We start from the raw sequence: 18,684 nt of genomic DNA on the forward strand, positions 1-18,684 counted from the left end.
GTCGCGAGCTGGGTGCTGACGCACACCAACGACTGACCGCCCTCCCTAAGCGGGAGACTCAAGACCGCGGCAGAGACCCAGTGCTTCCTGTTGTTCCAGAAGAAGTCTACCAGCTTCTTCTGTATCTTAGTGACAAACACAGGGGGAGGGGTCAAAGTGACCAGCCGGTACCACAACATAGTGGCCACCAGCTGGTTTATGACTAGCGCTCGACCCCTGTAGGACAGCACTCGGAGCAGTCCTGTCCAGCGCCCTAGGCGAGCGGCGACCTTGGCCTCCAGCTCCTTCCAGTTCGCCGGCCAGGCTTCCTGGTCGGGGCTAAGGTAGACTCCCAGATAGAGGAGATGGATTGTGCTCCAGGCAAAAGGCCTGAGCTCCTCCGGCAGAGAGTCCACCCGCCACTGACCCACCAGGAGTCCGGAACATTTCTCCCAGTGGATCCTGGCGGAGGATGCGGCCGAGTAAATCTCCTGGCACTCACGCATCCTCCGCAGGTCAGCGGGATCCTCTACCGTGAGGAGCACGTCATCGGCGTAAGCCGAGAGGGCGACCTCCACGCCCGGCCCTTGCAGAGCCAGTCCCGTCAACCTCGTCCGCAGGAGGCGCGGGAAAGGCTCCACGCAAACGGCGTATAACTGGCCGGACATGGGGCATCCCTGGCGCACCCCTCTCCCAAAGCGAAGGGGCGCCGTCAAAGACCCGTTAACCTTAATCAGACACTCCGCGGCGGCGTACAAAAGTCGGATCCGGGCGACGAAATGCGTCCCGAACCCGAAAGCGCGCAGAGTTCCAAACAGATAATCATGATCCACCCCTGTCGAATGAAACTCTCATATGAAGGATGGCAGCTCGCCCTCAGCACAGCCCTAGGCTGTCAGCTTAGATTTTTGTGTTGAATTCTCTGGAGTGGGACTTGAACCCATAACCTTCTGCCTCTGAGGCACAGGGTGCTACCCACTGAGCCACAAATATTGGCCAGGACCACTGGAGATAAAGCACTTTGGGATATCCGGTGGCCGTGAAAGGCAAGCTTTTTTTTATATGTAAGTAGTGCCATGGGATTTTTTACGTCCACCTGAGAGGGCAGAAGTTTCATCTGAAAGATGGCACCTCCGTCAGTACTCCCTGAGTACTGCACTGGAGTGTCAGCCTGGATTTATGTGCTCAAGTCCCTGGAGTGGGACTTGAACCCATAACCTTCTGACTCAAAGAGAGTGTTACTCACTGAGCCACAGCTGACACCAAGAATCAGTATTCTTGGTCTTTCTAGTTCAGTGCTACACAAGGCAATGGATTAACCCACTGAGCCAATGTTTTTTTTAATATATGTATATATAGTTGTGGTGCTTCGAATAATCACGCTAGTTTGTACTGAAATTATTAGTTTAAATGCTAATAGAATAATGTTATGACTTTGAATTTGACTACTCACTTGAGCACAAGGAATGATGTAATCGCGAAGCAGAAGGTCTGGGCCATGACTAATTACTGTTGTGCATGTGGAGAACACCGAGAGAGCGACTACAAGCCCCAGAGTTCCTGGTCCGTCAGTTTCAGAGAACTCCTCGTCAGTTTCACTTCTTCCTCCAGCTTGCTCGGAGGATGTCAAGTCAAACACTCGAGCGAAACGGGGCATCGCAGGTACCTTCCTCACACCCCGGGCTGTGCACCATGATCGCCACCACAAGGAACATTTTCATGGGCAGAAAGAGGAAAAGAATCGGCCAGAACCCCAAGAGGTGAGTGTTTCAGGTTCTGTTTAATCTCTCCCTCCCCTTCTCTCTCCAGTTCTCCATATTCTGACGCAGCGCAGTGTTGTGTATGGTGTTTTTGTTGGTGGGTGCGTTATTGCTACTTTTACAAAAACAAATTCAACCAGAAAATTTGCACACAGCATCGGGGATGTTCAAATCACAGAATGGAGATTCGCCAGTTTTCTGATTCAACTGGAATTGTCAATTGAGTATTTTGAACGATCGTGTTTTGGGGCGAGAGATGCGGAGAGTTTGTGAAAAATGGCCATGTTTACTTTCCTTGTGTCCCTTAAAATATCATCGAATCTACAGGTGTCTGTGTAGTTTGTGTTTTTTGTCGACATGAGCTGGTCTGGGAGATTGTTTTCACACTACTTGCACTGAGAGTGTTTCTAATTGTTAAATGGCAGGCAGCCAAACTCAAATGGGTTCCACGGGAGTTCTTCCTCGCCGCCTCTTGCACTTAAGCGCACAGTGTGATAAATAAATCTTTCCATTCGTTTTACCTGTTTGCAGTATTAATTCTCCCGCTCCCTCTTATTTATTCTGTCCTCTCTGCGTAATATCTACTACTGAGACAGCCAATCTGCTTTTAAAAGGCAGTATTTATTTTGACTCATATATTTTACTTTGGGTGCAGTAGAATCTGAAATGTTTCAATAAGATTATTTGTTACCATTCACAAACCAGCAGTTCTTGCAGGTTCTGGAACTTTGGATTCAAAGTTGCCTTAATTCAGGGAGCAAATTGCACAACAGAGCAGGCCGCTTGATCAGCACCCCATCCACCACCTTCAACATTCACTCCTTCCACCACCGGCGCACCGTGGCTGCAGTGTGCACCATCTACAAGATGCACTGCAGCAACTCGCCAAGGCTTCTTTGGCAGCACCTCCCAAACCCGCGACCTCTATCACCTCGAAGGACAAGGGCAGCAGGCGCATGGGAACACCACCACCTCCACGTTCCCCTCCAAGTCACACACCATCCCGACTTGGAAATATATCGGCCGTTCCTTCATCGTCGCTGGGTCACAATCCTGGAACTCCCTCCCTAACAGCACTGTGGGAGCACCTTCACCACACGGACTGCAGCGGTTCAAGAAGGCGGCTCACCACCACCTTCTCAAGGGGCAATTAGAGATGGGCAATAAATATCAGCATTACCAGCGATGCCCACATCCCTGGAATGAACACTTAAAAAAAAAGTTTGATAATAACTCCTATCTGATACAGTTCATTAACTCTCACTATAGTAAGGATGCTGCTGAGCTAGAAAAGGCTACTTGAATGATGAGACTAGAGAATAAAACATGAGACTAGATTCACGGAACTGGGTCTCTCCTTGGAGGGGAAAAGACTGACGGGAGGACATGATTCAAATTAATATGGGCTGCGGAGTGTCAGTCGGGGATATTTGATTTAGTACAAGACTGCAAAACAAGAGGACATGAGCCGAAAAGGGGAATTCAGAAACGGATGTAAGAAAACATTACTTCACTGAGGGTGGTCAGTTTTTGGAATAGTTTACCAATGGAGGCTGCAGAGGCAAGTGGCAGGGATCTCCTCCAGGTGAACCTAGACATGTATCTTGAAGGGATGAAGGGGTTAACTTATGAGGAAAGGCTGAGCAGGTTGGGCCTGTACTCATTGGAGTTTAGAAGAAGGAGAGGTGATCTTATTGAAACGTATAAGATTATGAGGGGGCTCGACAAGGTGGATGCAGAGAGCATGTTTCCCCCTCGTGGGGAAATCTAGAACTCGGGACATAGTCCCAGAATAAGGGGGTCGTCCATTTAAGATGGAGATGAGGAATTTATTCTCTAAGGATCGTGAAACTTTGGAATTCTCCATTACCCCAGAGAGCTGTGGAGGCTGGGTCATTGAATATATTCAAGGCTGAGATAGACAGATTTTTGAACTACAGGGGAGTCAAGTGTTATGGGGAACAGGTAGGAAAGTGGAGTTGAGGCCAAGATCAGATCAGCCATGATCTTATTGAATAGCGGTGCAAGCTCGAGGGGCCGTGTGGCCTACCCCTGCTCCTATTTCTTATGTTCGTAAACATGTTATTGGTTCCACGTGCAAGATGATGAGAAAGACAGACTAGATGAAGCAATGGACTTGGGTTTGCACTACTCCACCCATTAAAAATGAGCAGGGCGAGCAGGAATAGAATGTCCCAGGCATGGTCTCGTCAGGCCTTGAGACTTTCTGTACTTCAGTGGGTGATGACATGAAACGTGAGCAAGGCATCGATCTCTGTTGTGAGATCTTCAAGATCGTCACAACAATTAGCTCTGGGAGTGGTGTTTTGTTTTAAAGGAAGTGTCTCCTTTGGCTCCCACCTATTTTGTGCAACGTTAATGCAACACACAGGAAAAAAAGCATCTAACCTGTCATTCTCAGCTGTCTTAGCAAAGGTTCTTTGCCTCCGCCCATGCTAAGCTGGCTGTCAGAATCATCATGAAAATGATAAAGTGATTCGATGGGGTAGATATGGAAAAGCTAGTTCCTCTGGTGGGTGAAATCCAGAACAAGGGGGCAAAACCTTAAAATTAGAGCTAGCTGAAATCTGGAAGCACTTTTTTGCATGAAGGGTAGTGGCAGTCTGGAATTCTCTTTCCGACCCCCCCCCCCCCCCCCCCCCAAAAGGCTGTGGGTGCTGGGGCTTTCAAGTCTGAGATTGGTAGATTTTAGTTGGGTAAGAGTACCAAGGCAGATAAATGGAGTTGAGCGGCATCTAATTGGCTCGAGGGGCTGAATGGGCCTCCTCCAGTTCCTATGGTAACAGGCTCGAGGGGCTGAATGGGCCTCCTCCAGTTCCTATGGTAACAGGCTCGAGGGGCTGAATGGGCCTCCTCCAGTTCCTATGGTAACAGGCTCAAGGGGCTAAATGGCCTCCTCCTGTTCCTATGGTAACAGGCTCGAGTGGCTGAATGGCCTCCTCCTGTTCCTATGGTAACAGGCTCAAGGGGCTGAATTGCCTCCTCCTGTTCCTATGGTAACAGGCTCGAGTGGCTGAATGGCCTCCTCCTGTTCCTATGGTAACAGGCTCAAGGGGCTGAATTGCCTCCTCCTGTTCCTATGGTAACAGGCTCGAGGGGCTGAATGACCTCCTCCTGTTCTTATGGTAACAGGCTCAAGGGGCTGAATTGCCTCCTCCTGTTCCTATGGTAACAGGCTCAAGGGGCTGAATTGCCTCCTCCTGTTCCTATGGTAACAGGCCCGAGGGGCTGAATGGCCTCCTCCTGTTCAATGGTAACAGGCTCGAGGGGCTGAATGGCCTCCTCCTGTTCCTATGGTAACAGGCTCAAGGGGCTGAATTGCCTCCTCCTGTTCCTATGGTAACAGGCTCGAGGGGCTGAATTGCCTCCTCCTGTTTCTATGGTAACAGGCTCGAGGGGCTGAATGGCCTCCTCCTGTTCCTATGGTAACAGGCTCAAGGGGCTGAATTGCCTCCTCCTGTTCCTATGGTAACAGGCTCGAGGGGCTGAATGGGCCTCCTCCTATACTACAGTATAGACACATTGGCGAGGATTTTCCGCCTCTGCTCGCGCTAGCTTTGGAGTGTTGCGAGTTGGCAAGCACTTGAGCAGAAAATCCCAGGCTGAGTCTCCATTCGTTCGAATGTATGTGATGCAATTTAGTTTTTAAGAAGGCAGAGGTTTTAAAAAAAAAAAAAATTAAATGAAATTGTTGCACTAGCTGTGGCTGCTGATGTTGTGTCATTGCCCCCATCTTTGTCATCAAGCCTGGTAAATGCTCATGTATATTGCGGAGGAATTTTGGTGCTCATCAAGGGGTGGGAGATAGTGTTGGGGTGCGGAACCCTTTCCCATCGTGGCCACACGGGGATTGAACACTTACTTTTACCAGGGGGTGGGAAACGGGTGGTAGCGGATCAGACCCCCGTCCACACCATGCCCCGATTTTTGTTTCCAATCGATGTTGAATGGGCAGCCGATCCACTCCCGTCTATTTTGCACCCTGGTCGGTAGTGAATGTTCACCCTCCAGGCATCCGCATCAAGCCCTTCCAAGTCAGCTACAGTGCAGGTTATGCATGGAGCAAAATTCCTTCTGCTAGAGGTGATCCAATACTCGGCTGCCCATGTCCTAACGCGCACCAAGTCCTGCTCACCCATCACCCCTGTGCTCACTGACCTACATTGGGGCTTCCGGTTAAGCAGCGTCTCGATTTCAAAATCCTCACCATGTTTACAAATCCCTCCATGGCCTCGCCCCTCCCTATCTCTCTCATCTCCTCCAGCCCCACAACCCCCTCCCCCACCCGAGATCTCTGCGCTCCTCGAATTCTGCCCTCCTGAGCATCCCTGATTATAATCACTCAACCATTGGTGGCCGTGCCTTCTGTTGCTTAGGCCCTAAGCTCTGGAACTCCCTCCACCTCTACCTCTCTTTCCTCCTTCAAGACGCTCCTTAAAACATACCTCTTTGACCTCTTTTGTCGCCTGCCCTAATTTCTAATTATGCGGCTCAATGTCAAATTTTTATCTCATAATACTCCTGTGAAGCACCTTGAGACGTTTCACTACATTAACGGTGCTATATAACTACAAGTTGTTATGTTCCGTTGATGTGCCTTTAGTTCAACTTGAATGAACACCTCTTACTGCACCATTGTGATATTTGTACAGCCCTGTTGGCCCTCTCCGGTGGGCGTGAAAGATCCCATGTCACTTTTTTGAAAAGTTGGGTGGTTCTCCTGGTGTCTTGGCCAACATTCATCCCACAACCAACAACATGAACAACAGGTTATCTGGTCATTATCTCATTGCTGTTTGGGGCACCTTGCTATATGCAAATCGGCTGCATTTTCTGTGAAGCACTTTGGGACATCCGGAAGATGTGAGCAGCTCTATGTAAATGCAAGTCCATTCTTTCTTTCTTTTATCAATGCAAGAAAGAAAGACTTGCATTTATGTAACACCTTGCACGGCCTCAGGTTGTCCCAACGCACTTTACGGCCAATTAAGTGCTTTTGACTGTGTAGTCAGTGTTGCAATGTAGGAACAGGGCAGCCAATTTGCACTGTTGGCCCTCAGCCTTTCACCTAGGATGCTCGGAGGGAACCGTGCCCCAGCAAGGCTCCGCACCTTCAGAAGACGAGCAGGAAGAAATCTGGTGGAAAATGAAACCGCATGTACATTGAATTTTGCACGTTGAATCCTGGTTCCATTAATATTGGGTCGACAGGGTGGTAAAACACTGGGGAGAGGCGTCACAAGAACTATTTTTGTGTGTCAAGTATTGGGGCAAGGAACCCAGCCAGATTGAGAGTTAACTGAGCCCTGAGCTGCTGGAGGAGAGAGTGTATAGAAAGTAACCTGGTATCCACCTGCTAAAAGTACATTACCTCCGCCCACGACAGGCTTTTAAAAGCCACGCTGCTTTGAGTTAACTTTTGCCATTAGACAATGAGTTTTATATGACTATTGTGGGAGTTCTTGTGGCTTTTGTTTCAAAACACGCTGTTGTTCCACTGTGGTTGGAAAAGCTTCTTCCTCCAGTCTCCTACGTAAAAGGATTAGGAGGCTCTGACAGCCAATTGGAGTCCTTCTTTTTGAATGTGTGTAAAAAAAAAAGCAAACAAAGCATTTCTAGAGGGATAGAACAGAAAAGCAGAGCAGTTATGTTAAATGTATCAAACCTTGGTCAGACCACACTCGGAGTACTGTGAACAGTTCTGGTCCCCATATTATAAGAGGCACAGGAGAAGGTACAAAAAAGATTTACTTGAATGATACCAGAGCTGAGAGGTTATACCGATTAGAAAAGATTGAACAGGCCGGGGCTCTTTTCTCTGGAAAAGAGAAGGCTGGGGGGGAGGGGGGCGACCTGATAGGGGTCTTTTAAGATGATGAAGGGGTTCGATAGGGTAGGTGTAGAGAAGACATTTCCACTTGTGGGGGAGACCAGAACTCAATCCAAAATAGAAGTTAATCACAATATTCAGGAGAAACTTCTTTACCCAGAGAGTGGTGAGAATGTGAAACTCGCTGCCACAGGGAGTGGCTGAGGTGAATAGCATAGATGCATTTAAGGGGAAGCTGGATAAACATGAGGGAGAAAGGAATAGAAGGATATGTTGATGGGGTGAGATGAAGAGGGGTGGGAGGGGGCTGGTGTGGAGCATAAACACCGGCACGGACCTGTTGGGCCCAATGTCCTGTTTCTGTGCTGTAAATACTAGATAACATGATGAACTAGATAAACAGGATTCTTCGAAAGGCAGTAATCAGACTTCAGCCTGTACAGTAACTCTCCAGCCAAATGATGGATTTGCCCCACGAAATGTTCCAATGCCTGAATTTAGCACCACGTCCCCACAAGCACGATGTGCCACGCAATCTGAGAGTTTTTTTTTTTAACTGCTTTTTTTCCAACAAAAGAAAAATTGCCGGTTTGACTGCATTCAGTTTCTGTCCAAGATAACACTTTCAGCTCCAGAGTTACAGCTCCAGTGGGACAGTACAGTGGGCGAAGGGCTATACAGACTGGACAGAGCAACTCCCCTTCTCCACCCTCCCCAATGGTTACAATGGATGTGGTGTTAGCTGTGGAGTTAAACCTGTCGGATTCATAGAAACAGTTCACAACTGGGAGCTTGCATGCAGTTGTTTCTGATTTGCATTCACAGCATTTACGTTTCCGGTCATGGACACACCCCATTGCTGGGAGGAAACAACAACAACAACAACTTGTATTTATATAGCGCCTTTAACGTAGTGAAACGTCCCAAGGCGCTTCACAGGAGTGTTATGAGATAAAAAAATTGACACCGAGCCACATAAGTAGAAATTAGCGCAGGTGACCAAAAGCTTAGTCAAAGAGCTAGGTTTTAAGGAGCATCTTGAAGGAGGAAAGAGAGGTAGAGAGGCGGAGAGGTTTAGGGAGGGAGTTCCAGAGCTTGGGGCCCAAGCAACAGAAGGCACGGCCACCGATGGTGGAGCGATTACAATCAGGGATGCTCAAGAGGGCAGAATTAGAGGGGTGCAGATATCTCGAAGAGTTGTGGGGCTGGGGGAGATTACAGAGATAGGGAGGGGCGAGGCCATGGAGGGATTTGAAAACAAGGATGAGAATTTTGAAATTGAGGCGTTGCTTAACCGGAAGCCAATGTAGGTCAGTGAGCACAGGGGTGATGGGTGAGCGGGACTTGGTGCGAGTTAGGACATGGGCAGCCAAGTTTTGGATGACCTCAAGTTTACATAGGGTAGAATGTGGGAGGCCAGCCAGGAGTGGTTTGGAATAGTCAAGTCTAGAGGTAACAAAGGCATGGATGAGGGTTTCAGTAGCGGATGAGCTGAGGCAAGGGCGGAGACGGACGATGTTACGGAGGTGGAAATTGGCAGTCTTAGTTATGCTGCGGAGATGTGGTCGAAAGCTCATTCCGGCGTCAAATATGACACCAAGGTTGCGAACCGTTTGGTTCAGCCTCAGACAGGAGTTGGGGAGAGGGATGGAGTCAGTGTCTAGAGAATGGAGTTTGTGGCGGGGACTGAAAACAATGGCTTCGGACTTCCCAATGTTCAATTGGAGAAAATTTCTGCTCATCCAGAACTGGATGTCGGACAAGCAGTCTGACAATTTAGAGACTGAGGAGGGGTCGAGAGAAGTGGTGGTGAGGTAGAGCATGTGGAAACTGACGCTGTGTTTTCGGGTAATGTCGCCAAGGGGCAACAAACCTTGGTATATGGTAGCAATACAGAAGGGGTGAGAACTCAGCCTGCCAACAGCTGGGTGAAAATGGCAGTTCGTGACATCCAGTGTTGAAAGTGGCAGTTCTTTTTGTTTGCTGGTCGTGAGGCTGTGTTGGCATGGGGAAAACCAGATTGTACAATAAATGTAGTCCCGGGGTGTACTTCGATATAGTGGGTTTGTTGCCAGTGGCACCATTGATGTGGGCAGCACCGTCTGTTTCTGCACATTGAATGTGTTATGTATGCAATAAAGGTTCAAACTGAGTACTGTTTAACTGTATAATCTTGCTTCTGCTTTATTTCGGCCCAAAGTGCCTGACTCACACAATGGCTGGCCTTTTATACCAGAGCAGCACCATGTGCATGCTGCTCAGTGGCCTCCAACAATGACACCATCTGGTGGCTACAAACAGCATGTACATACATGACAATACCCTCCTCTGAGATCTTATCACAGCCTTTCACAGGTTGAGACGGTCCGGTGCTTTACGGTCCCAGGTTGACCGTCTCAGTTCGATTCCGGCCTTGGGTGAATGTGCGGGGTCTGTTGTGGCTGGTGGCTGGATGGCTGACTTGTTGGGGGTGGCAGTGGCCATGTCAAGAATTGCAAGTCCATTTTTACTGAACAAGTCCGTGATGGAAATTCCGGGTTCACTGATGACCCTTGGGTTCACTGAAGGCTGCTGGTAGGTTGGTTGGTCGTCAATGGTTTCATCGTCCGACTGCTCTGGCTCGTCTATATGCCTCAGCTTTGTCTGATCCATGTGTTTCCTGCAAGTTTCCCCATTCTTGAGCTTAATAACAAATACTCTGTTGCCCTCCTTGGCCATGACCATACCAGCGATCCATTTGGGACCCTGACCATAATTCAACACATATACAGGATCATTAACAGAAATCTCGCGTGACACAGTTGCGCGATCGTGGTATCCTTGTTGACTCTGTCTTCTGTATTCAACATGATTACTTAAATCCCGGTGCACAAGAGATAACTTGGTCTTAAGACCTCTTTTCATCATGAATTCAGCAGGCGAGACCCCTGTGAGTGTGCGGGGTCTTGTCCTGTAACTCAGCAGTATGCAAGACAAACTGCAAGGGTCTGCAGTGACCCTTGAGTTACTCTCCTCATGCTTTGCTTGATAATTTGTACTGCACGTTCTGCTTGCCTGTTGGACGCAGGCTTGAATGGTGCTGACCTTACATGTTTTATGCCGTTAAGTTTTACAAACTCCTGACTGGTGAAGCACGCCCCATTGTCGTGCATCACTATGTCAGGCAGACCATGTGTCGTGAACATGACGTTGAGATTCTCTACGGTTGCCGTGGACGTACTGGATGACGTGATTATGCATTCTATCCACTTTGAATAAGCGTCCACCACCACTAAAAACATCTTGCTCAGTAAGGGACCTGCAAAATCGACATGGATCCTGGACCAAGGTTTGGATGGCCATGACCACAGACTCAGCGGCGATTCCGCTGGTACTTTGCTGAGCTGCATGCAGATGTTGCACTGATGCACGCATGCTTCCAGCTCAGAATCAATTCCTGGCCACCATACGTGGGACCTGACGATGGCCTTCATCATCACTATACCAGGATGTGTGCTGTGTAACTCACGCACAAACTTCTCTCTCCCTTTCTTAGGCATTACAACTTGATTGCCCCACAATATGCAATCTGTTTGAATAGACAGTTCGTCCTTGCGACAAATCTACGGTTTGGCCCCTCGCACACTTGCTTAGGTATGGCAGACCAATCCCCTTTGAGGATGCAACCCTTTACCACCGATAATAGCGGGTTCTGGCTGGTCCAGGTCTTAACTTGTTGAGCCGTGACAGGGGTTCCTTCACACTCAAAAGCATCCATGATTAATATTAAATCTGCCGGTTGTGGCGTTTCCATCTTCGATGTGGGCAACGGCAACCGGCTCAAAGCATCGGCACAATTCTCTGTGCCAGGTCTATGGCGAATGACATAATCATAGGCAGACAATGTCAGCGCCCACCTTTGGATGCGGGATGAAGCGTTGGTATTGATACCTTTGCTCTCGGAAAGCAACGAAATGAGCGGCTTGTGATCGGTCTCTAATTCGAACCTCAGACCGAGCAGGTATTGATGCATCTTTTTAACATCGTACACACACGCTAAAGCTTCTTTTTCTACCATGCGTAGGCTCTTTCTGCTGTAGACAAACTTTTGGATGCATACGCGACAGGTTGAAGTTTCCCCGACTCATTGGTTTGTTGCAACACGCAACCAATTCCATATGACGATGCGTCACAGGCCAAAACTAAACGTTTACATGGGTCAGAATGTACCAGCAGCTTGTTCGAGCTAAACAGAATGGTGGTTTTCTCGAAAGCTCTGTCTTGTGATGTGCCCCACACCCAGTTGTCGCCTTTTCTCAACAGCATGTGCAGTGGTTCAATTTAGGTAGGAAGTTACCAAAGTAGTTGAGTAGACCCAGGAACGAACGCAGCTCCATCACATTCTGCATCTTAGGTGCATTCTTGATGGCCTTGGTTTTCACGTCAGTAGGTCGAATACCATCAGCGGCGATTTTCCTCCCGAGGAATTCGACCTCCAGTGCCATGAAGACACACTTCAGGCGTTTAAGTCTGAGTCCCACTCTATCCAAACGCAGTAGAACCTCTTCCAGGTTGTTCAGATGTTCCTTGGAGTCACGACCGGTGATCAGGATGTCATCTTGGAACATGACACTTCTGGGGACGGACTTCAGTAGACTTTCCATATTCCTCTGGAATATTGCTGCAGCCGAGCGAATTCTGAAAGGGCACCTGTGGTAAATAAACAGTCCTTTATGCGTGTTAATGCACGTAAGTCTCTTCGACGTCTCGACCAACTCTTGCGTCATATAGGCCGACATCAAGTCCAGTTTTGTGAATGACTTCCCTCCGGCTAGCGACGCAAACAAGTCATCAGCCTTCGGTAACGGGTACTAATCTTATTTCGAAACCCTGTTGATCGTAGCCTCGTAGTCTCCACAGATTCTGACTGTGCCATCACTTATCAGCACAGGAACAATGGGGCTGGCTCATTCATTAAATTCGACCGGTGATATGATCCCTTCACGCTCGAGTCTGTCCAGTTCAATTTCGACCTTCTCCCTCATCATATACGGCACTGCCCGAGCTTTATGATGGACGGGTTTTGCATCTGAGTCCACGTGGATCTGCACCTTGGCTCCCGTGAAGTTGCTGATACCCGGTTCGAACAGCGAGGGGAACTTGCTCAATATTTGGGCACATGTATCTTGCACCGATGACAACGCCTTTATGTCGTTCCAGTTGCATCTGATTTTCTCCAACCAGCTCCTGCCGTGCAGCATTGGGCCATTGCCTGGAACAATCCACAGCGGTAACTCGTGAACTGTATGACACATTAATTTGTGCACTGCCAATCACCTTTATCAGTTCTTTGGTGTACGTGCGCAGCTTGGTCGGCAACGAATTCCACCGCGCTCTGGCCCTCCGATCGAACGTGTGTATAAAAACCTGTATCTCGAGATGATGATGCATCGTCTGGCTTGAGGTGCTCCTGTGCCAATGTACACAACTCCTGTACGTTTTCTCTGTTGGATCACTAGGCATGAGTAGATTCTTTATCAGACCGTAGATCTTTGAACCGCACACAGTGAGGAACACGGCCCGGCGCTGATCTGCATCGTCGACCCCCTTCATTTTGTTGACCACGAAGTACTGCTTCAAACGGCTCACAAAGTCTGCCCAATCTTCTCCCTCCACGAATCACTCTAAAACTCCAATCGTGCTCATTTTGCAAACACAGGTTCTTGTATTCTCGTCGCCAAATGTTATGTATGCAATAAAGGTTCAAACTGAGTACTGTTTAACTAAGCAAGGTACAACCTTGGCTCTGCTTTATTTAGGCCCAAAGTGCCTGACTCTCAAAATGGCTGGCCTTTTATACCAGAGCAGCACCATGTGCATGCAGCTCCAACAATGACACCATCTGGTGGCTATAAACAGAATGTACATACATGACCGAATGCTTCCGGACAGCTTTACTGCTTCCACAATTGCAAGAAAAGGGATCTTGTGAAGGGCCAAGCTCTATGACTTGGGATTTTAGAAACAATCACCCCAGGGAGAGGGGGCAGGGAGTGGAATGAGGGGATGGGTCCCTCCCACTATTTTTGGCATGGGTTAGGTCCTCTTTTTTTCCCCTCCCCTGCTCCAAATTTTGGAATTGTTCTTGACTCCCTCCTGCCCACGGCACGCCCCAAGTCTTCCGAGGTAGTTGCTTCTGTGTGGGGTTTGCCAAAAGTGAGAGAGAAGATGAGGTAAGTCAAGTGATCAGGTGATGCTAAGGTTGTTGAAATCCTGTAAGGTTGTAAGAGGAAGGGAAAACCGAGGGGCCAGAGGAGTTCCAGTCATAAGAACATAAGAAATAGGAGCAGGAGTCGGCCATACGGCCCCTCGAGTCTGCTCCACCATTTAATACGATCATGGCTGATCTGATCATGGACTCAGGTCCACTTCCCTGCCCGCTCCCCATAACCCCTTATCCCCTTATCGATTAAGAAACTGTCTATCTCTGTCTTTAATTTATTCAATGACCCAGCTTCCACAACTCTATGAGGCAGCGAATTCCACAGATTTAAAACTCTCTGAGAGAAGAAATTTCTCCTCATCTCAGTTTTAAATGGGTGGCCCCTTATTCTAAGATCATGCCCTCTAGTTCTAGTCTCCCCCATCAGTGGAAACATCCTCTCTGCATCCACCTTGTCAAGCCCCCTCATAATCCTATACGTTTCGATAAGATCACCTCTCATTCTTCTGAATTCCAATGAGTAGAGGCCCAACCTACTCAACCTTTCCTCATAAGTCAACCCCCTCATCCCCGGAATCAACCTAGTGAACCTTCTCTGAACTCCCTCCAAAGCAAGTATATCCCTTCGTAAAAATGGAAACCAAAACTGCATGCAGTATTCCAGGTGTGGCCTCACCAATACCCTGTATAACTGTAGCAAGACTTCCCTGCTTTTATACTCCATCCCCTTTGCAATAAAGGCCAAGATACCATTGGCCTTCCTGATCACTTGCTATACCTGCATACTATCCTCTTGTGTTTCATGCACAAGTACCCCCAGGTCCCGCTGTACTGCAGCACTTTGCAATTTCTCTCCATTTAAATAATAACTTCCTCGTCGATTTGTTTTCTGCCAAAGTGCATAACCTCACACTTTCCAACATTATACGCTATCTGTCAAATTTTTGCCCACTCACCTCGCGTGTCTATGTCCTTTTGCAGGTTTTTTGTGTCCTCCTCACACATTGCTTTTCCTCCCATCTTTGTATCGTCAGCAAACTTGGCTACGTTACACTCAGTCCCTTCATCCAAGTCGTTAATATAGATTGTAAATAGTTGGGGTCCCAGCACTGATCCCTGCGGCACCCCACTAGTTACTGATTATCAACCCAAGAATGAACCATTTATCCCGACTCTCTGTTTTCTGTTAGTTAGCCAATCCTCTATTCATGCTAATATATTACCCCCAACCTTGTGAACTTTTATCTTGTGCAGTAACCTGTTATGTGGCACCTTGTCAAATGCCTTTGGAAGTCCAAATACTCCACATCCACTTGTTCCCCTTTATCCACCCTGTTCGTTACATCCTCAAAGAACTCCAGTAAATTTGTCAAACGTGACTTCCCCTTCATAGAAACATAGAAACATAGAAAATAGGTGCAGGAGTAGGCCATTCGGCCCTTCGAGCCTGCACCACCATTCAATAAGATCATGGCTGATCATTCACCTCAATACCCCTTTCCTGCTTTCTCTCTATACTCCTTGATCCCTTTAGCCGTAAGGACCATATCTAACTCCCTCTTGCATATATCCAATGAACTGGCATCAACATCTCTCTGCTGTAGGGTTAACAACTCACTGAGTGAAGAAGTTTCTCCTCATCTCAGTCCTAAATGGCTTACCCCTTATCCTTAGACTATGTCTCCTGGTTCTGGACTTCCCCAACATCGGAAACATTCTTCCTGCATCTAACCTGTACAGTCCCGTCAGAATTTTATGTTTCTATGAGATCCCCTCTTATCCTTCTAAACTCCAGCGAATACAGGCCCAGTTGATCCTGTCTCTCCTCATATGTCAGTCCTGCCATCCCGGGAATCAGTCTGGTGAACCTTCGCTGTACTCCCTCAATAGCAAGAACGTCCTTCCTCAGATTAGGAGACTAAAACTGAACACCACATTCCAGGTGAGGCCTCACTAAGGCCCTGTACAACTGTAGCAACACCTCCCTGCCCCTGTACTCAAATCCCCTCGCTATGAAGGCTAACATGCCATTTGCTTTCTTAACCGCCTGCTGTACCTGCATGCCAACCTTCAATGACTGATGTACCATGACACCCAGGTCTCGTTGCACCTTCCCTTTTCCTAATCTGTCACCATTCAGATAATAGTCTGTCTCTCTGTTTTTACCACCAAAGTGGATAACCTCACATTTATCCACATTATACTTCATCTGCCACGCATTTGCCCACTCACCTAACCTATCCAAGTCGCTCTGCAGCCTCATAGCATCCTCCTCGCAGCTCACATTGCCACCCAACTTAGTGTCATCCGCAAATTTGGAGATACTACATTTAATCCCCTCGTCTAAATCATTAATGTACAATGTAAACAGCTGGGGCCCCAGCACAGAACCCTGCGGTACCCCACTAGTCACTGCCTGCCATTCCGAAAAGTACCCATTTACTCCTACTCTTTGCTTCCTGTCTGACAACCAGTTCTCAATCCACGTCAGCACACTACCCCCAATCCCATGTGCTTTAACTTTGCACATTAATCTCCTGTGTGGGACCTTGTCGAAAGCCTTCTGAAAGTCCAAATATACCACATCAACTGGTACTCCTTTGTCCACTTTATTGGAAACATCCTCAAAAAATTCCAGAAGATTTGTCAAGCATGATCTCCCTTTCACAAATCCATGCTGACTTGGACCTATCATGTCACCATTTTCCAAATGCGCTGCTATGACATCCTTAATAATCGATTCCATCATTTTACCCACTACTGAGGTCAGGCTGACCGGTCTATAATTCCCTGCTTTCTCTCTCCCTCCTTTTTTAAAAAGTGGGGTTACATTGGCTACCCTCCACTCGATAGGAACTGATCCAGAGTCAATGGAATGTTGGAAAATGACTGTCAATGCATCCGCTATTTCCAAGGCCACCTCCTTAAGTACTCTGGGATGCAGTCCATCAGGCCCTGGGGATTTATCGGCCTTCAATCCCATTAATTCCCCCAACACAATTTCCCGACTAATAAAGATTTCCCTCAGTTCCTCCTCCTTAATAGACCCTCTGACCACTTTTATATCCGGAAGGTTGTTTGTGTCCTCCTTAGTGAATACTGAACCAAAGTACTTGTTCAATTGGTCTGCCATTTCTTTGTTCCCCGTTATGACTTCCCCTGATTCTGACTGCAGGGGACCTACGTTTGTCTTTACTAACCTTTTTCTCTTTACATACCTATAGAAACTTTTGCAATCCGCCTTAATGTTCCCTGCAAGCTTCTTCTCGTACTCCATTTTTCCTGCCCTAATCAAACCCTTTGTATTCCTCTGCTGAGTTCTAAATTTCTCCCAGTCCCCAGGTTCGCTGCTATTTCTGGCCAATTTGTATGCCATTTCCTTGGCTTTAATACTATCATAAATCCATGCTGACTCTGCCTGACTGAATTATGCTTTTCCAAACGTCCTGCTACTGCTTCTTTAATAATGGACTCCAACATTTTCCCAACCACAGATGTTGGGCTAAGTGGTCTATGGTTTCCTGCTTTTTTAAATAGAAGCGTTACATTTGCAGTTTTCCAATCTGCTGGGACCTCTCCAGAATCCAGGGAATTTTGGTAAATTACAACCAATTCATCCACTATCTCTGCCGCTACTTCTCTTAAGACCCTAGGATGCAAGCCATCAGGTCCAGGGGATTTATCCGCCTTTAGTCCCATTATCATACTGAGTACTGTTGTGTCCTTAGATACTCTAACAATGACTCCACGAGGCAGTGTGTTGTACTTGAACTGTAGTGACCTTAGTCTTTTATTAGTTAACTCCAGAGTGAGGATCACACCTGGTGGCTTGCCTTTTATACTAGGCCAAGCACACCTGTATGGGTAACCTACGAGTCTCCCACTGCTGTGCCCTCTGGTGGCACACCTTGATATAGTACCAACAGTGGCCATGTAAGATACATGACATCACTCCCCCCTGAACCCTCAGTGCAAATCGCCTCTGCATTAACTATGCTCTGGGCTTAGCTCTATTTGGGTTCTGTCTGGTAGACCTCAAGTGGGCCGGCTCAACCTTGGGTGGGTCATTGGCGCAGTAGCGTGCTGGTGGTTGCAGTTTGTGTGTGTGTGTGTGTGTGTGTGTGTGTGTGTGTGTTCCTGACCACTCCGTTCTCCCCCCCCCCCCCCCCCCCACTCCCACATTGGTGTGGCGGGGGCTCCTGGCGTTCATGTACACGCATGTTCAGGTAAGTGGGTTCTGCGTTTCTTGTTTTTTGTGTGGTTCCGTGGTGCAACAAGAGCGTTAGATACCTTGTCGATGCGGTGACCAGTGCGTAAAGACGGCTAGTTCCGGAGCTGCTGGGTGGTGTCCCTGCAGTCTGGTGGCGGCTCAGTGCCCGGTGCTGGCAGTGGGGAGCCGGTTGGCTCGCGTAGCCTGCTCTCGGGGCTGTTGCCGTGGTCCCTAGCGTCAGGCAGGTTCACAGATGACTGTGACCGCCCCCCCCCCACCCCCGTCCTTTCCTTACGCCCTGGGTCCCAGCTGCGACCTGAGGAGCTGTCGTTTAGCAGTGCACAGGGAACTGCTGACTCACTGGCCTGGGCATCGCTTGGTTCGTGATCCTGGCTGGTGCTTGTTTCCTCTGGGGAAACAGTGGTGGGTGACCCTACATCTAGGGGTATGGCCTTGGTGCAGTCTGCTCCTTCAGGCTCGTGGCTGTTAGTGCCATCGGTTGCCTGGGAGATGGAGCCGACCCGGGGCATGGTATCACTACCGGTGCCTTTGCCCTGCTGAGGTCACTTGCCTCGCAGCTCGTGTGTGTTGGCTGCTTGTGGCCACACTTCGTGGTGCATGACTCTGGTCCCCGGGACGCAGGCTACAGCACTGGGTAGCCTGCTGGACCTGTGTGCACCCG

General features: G+C 48.4%; 1 protein-coding gene across 1 annotated transcript in view; it reads left to right on the plus strand.

The window, feature by feature from the left end:
- Positions 1 to 1,435: 1,435 nt before the first annotated feature.
- Positions 1,436 to 18,684, plus strand: part of LOC139240877 (uncharacterized) — a 184,511-nt gene continuing 167,262 nt past the window's right edge. Inside the window, exon 1 of the mRNA XM_070869384.1 lies at positions 1,436 to 1,739. Within this exon, the coding sequence (XP_070725485.1) occupies positions 1,498 to 1,739 (242 nt within the window). The 5' untranslated portion in view covers positions 1,436 to 1,497. The remainder of the gene's footprint in view (positions 1,740 to 18,684) is intronic.

The sequence above is a fragment of the Pristiophorus japonicus genome, chromosome X (genome assembly GCF_044704955.1).
Source record: "Pristiophorus japonicus isolate sPriJap1 chromosome X, sPriJap1.hap1, whole genome shotgun sequence".
In the NCBI taxonomy this organism is placed as follows: domain Eukaryota; kingdom Metazoa; phylum Chordata; class Chondrichthyes; family Pristiophoridae; genus Pristiophorus; species Pristiophorus japonicus.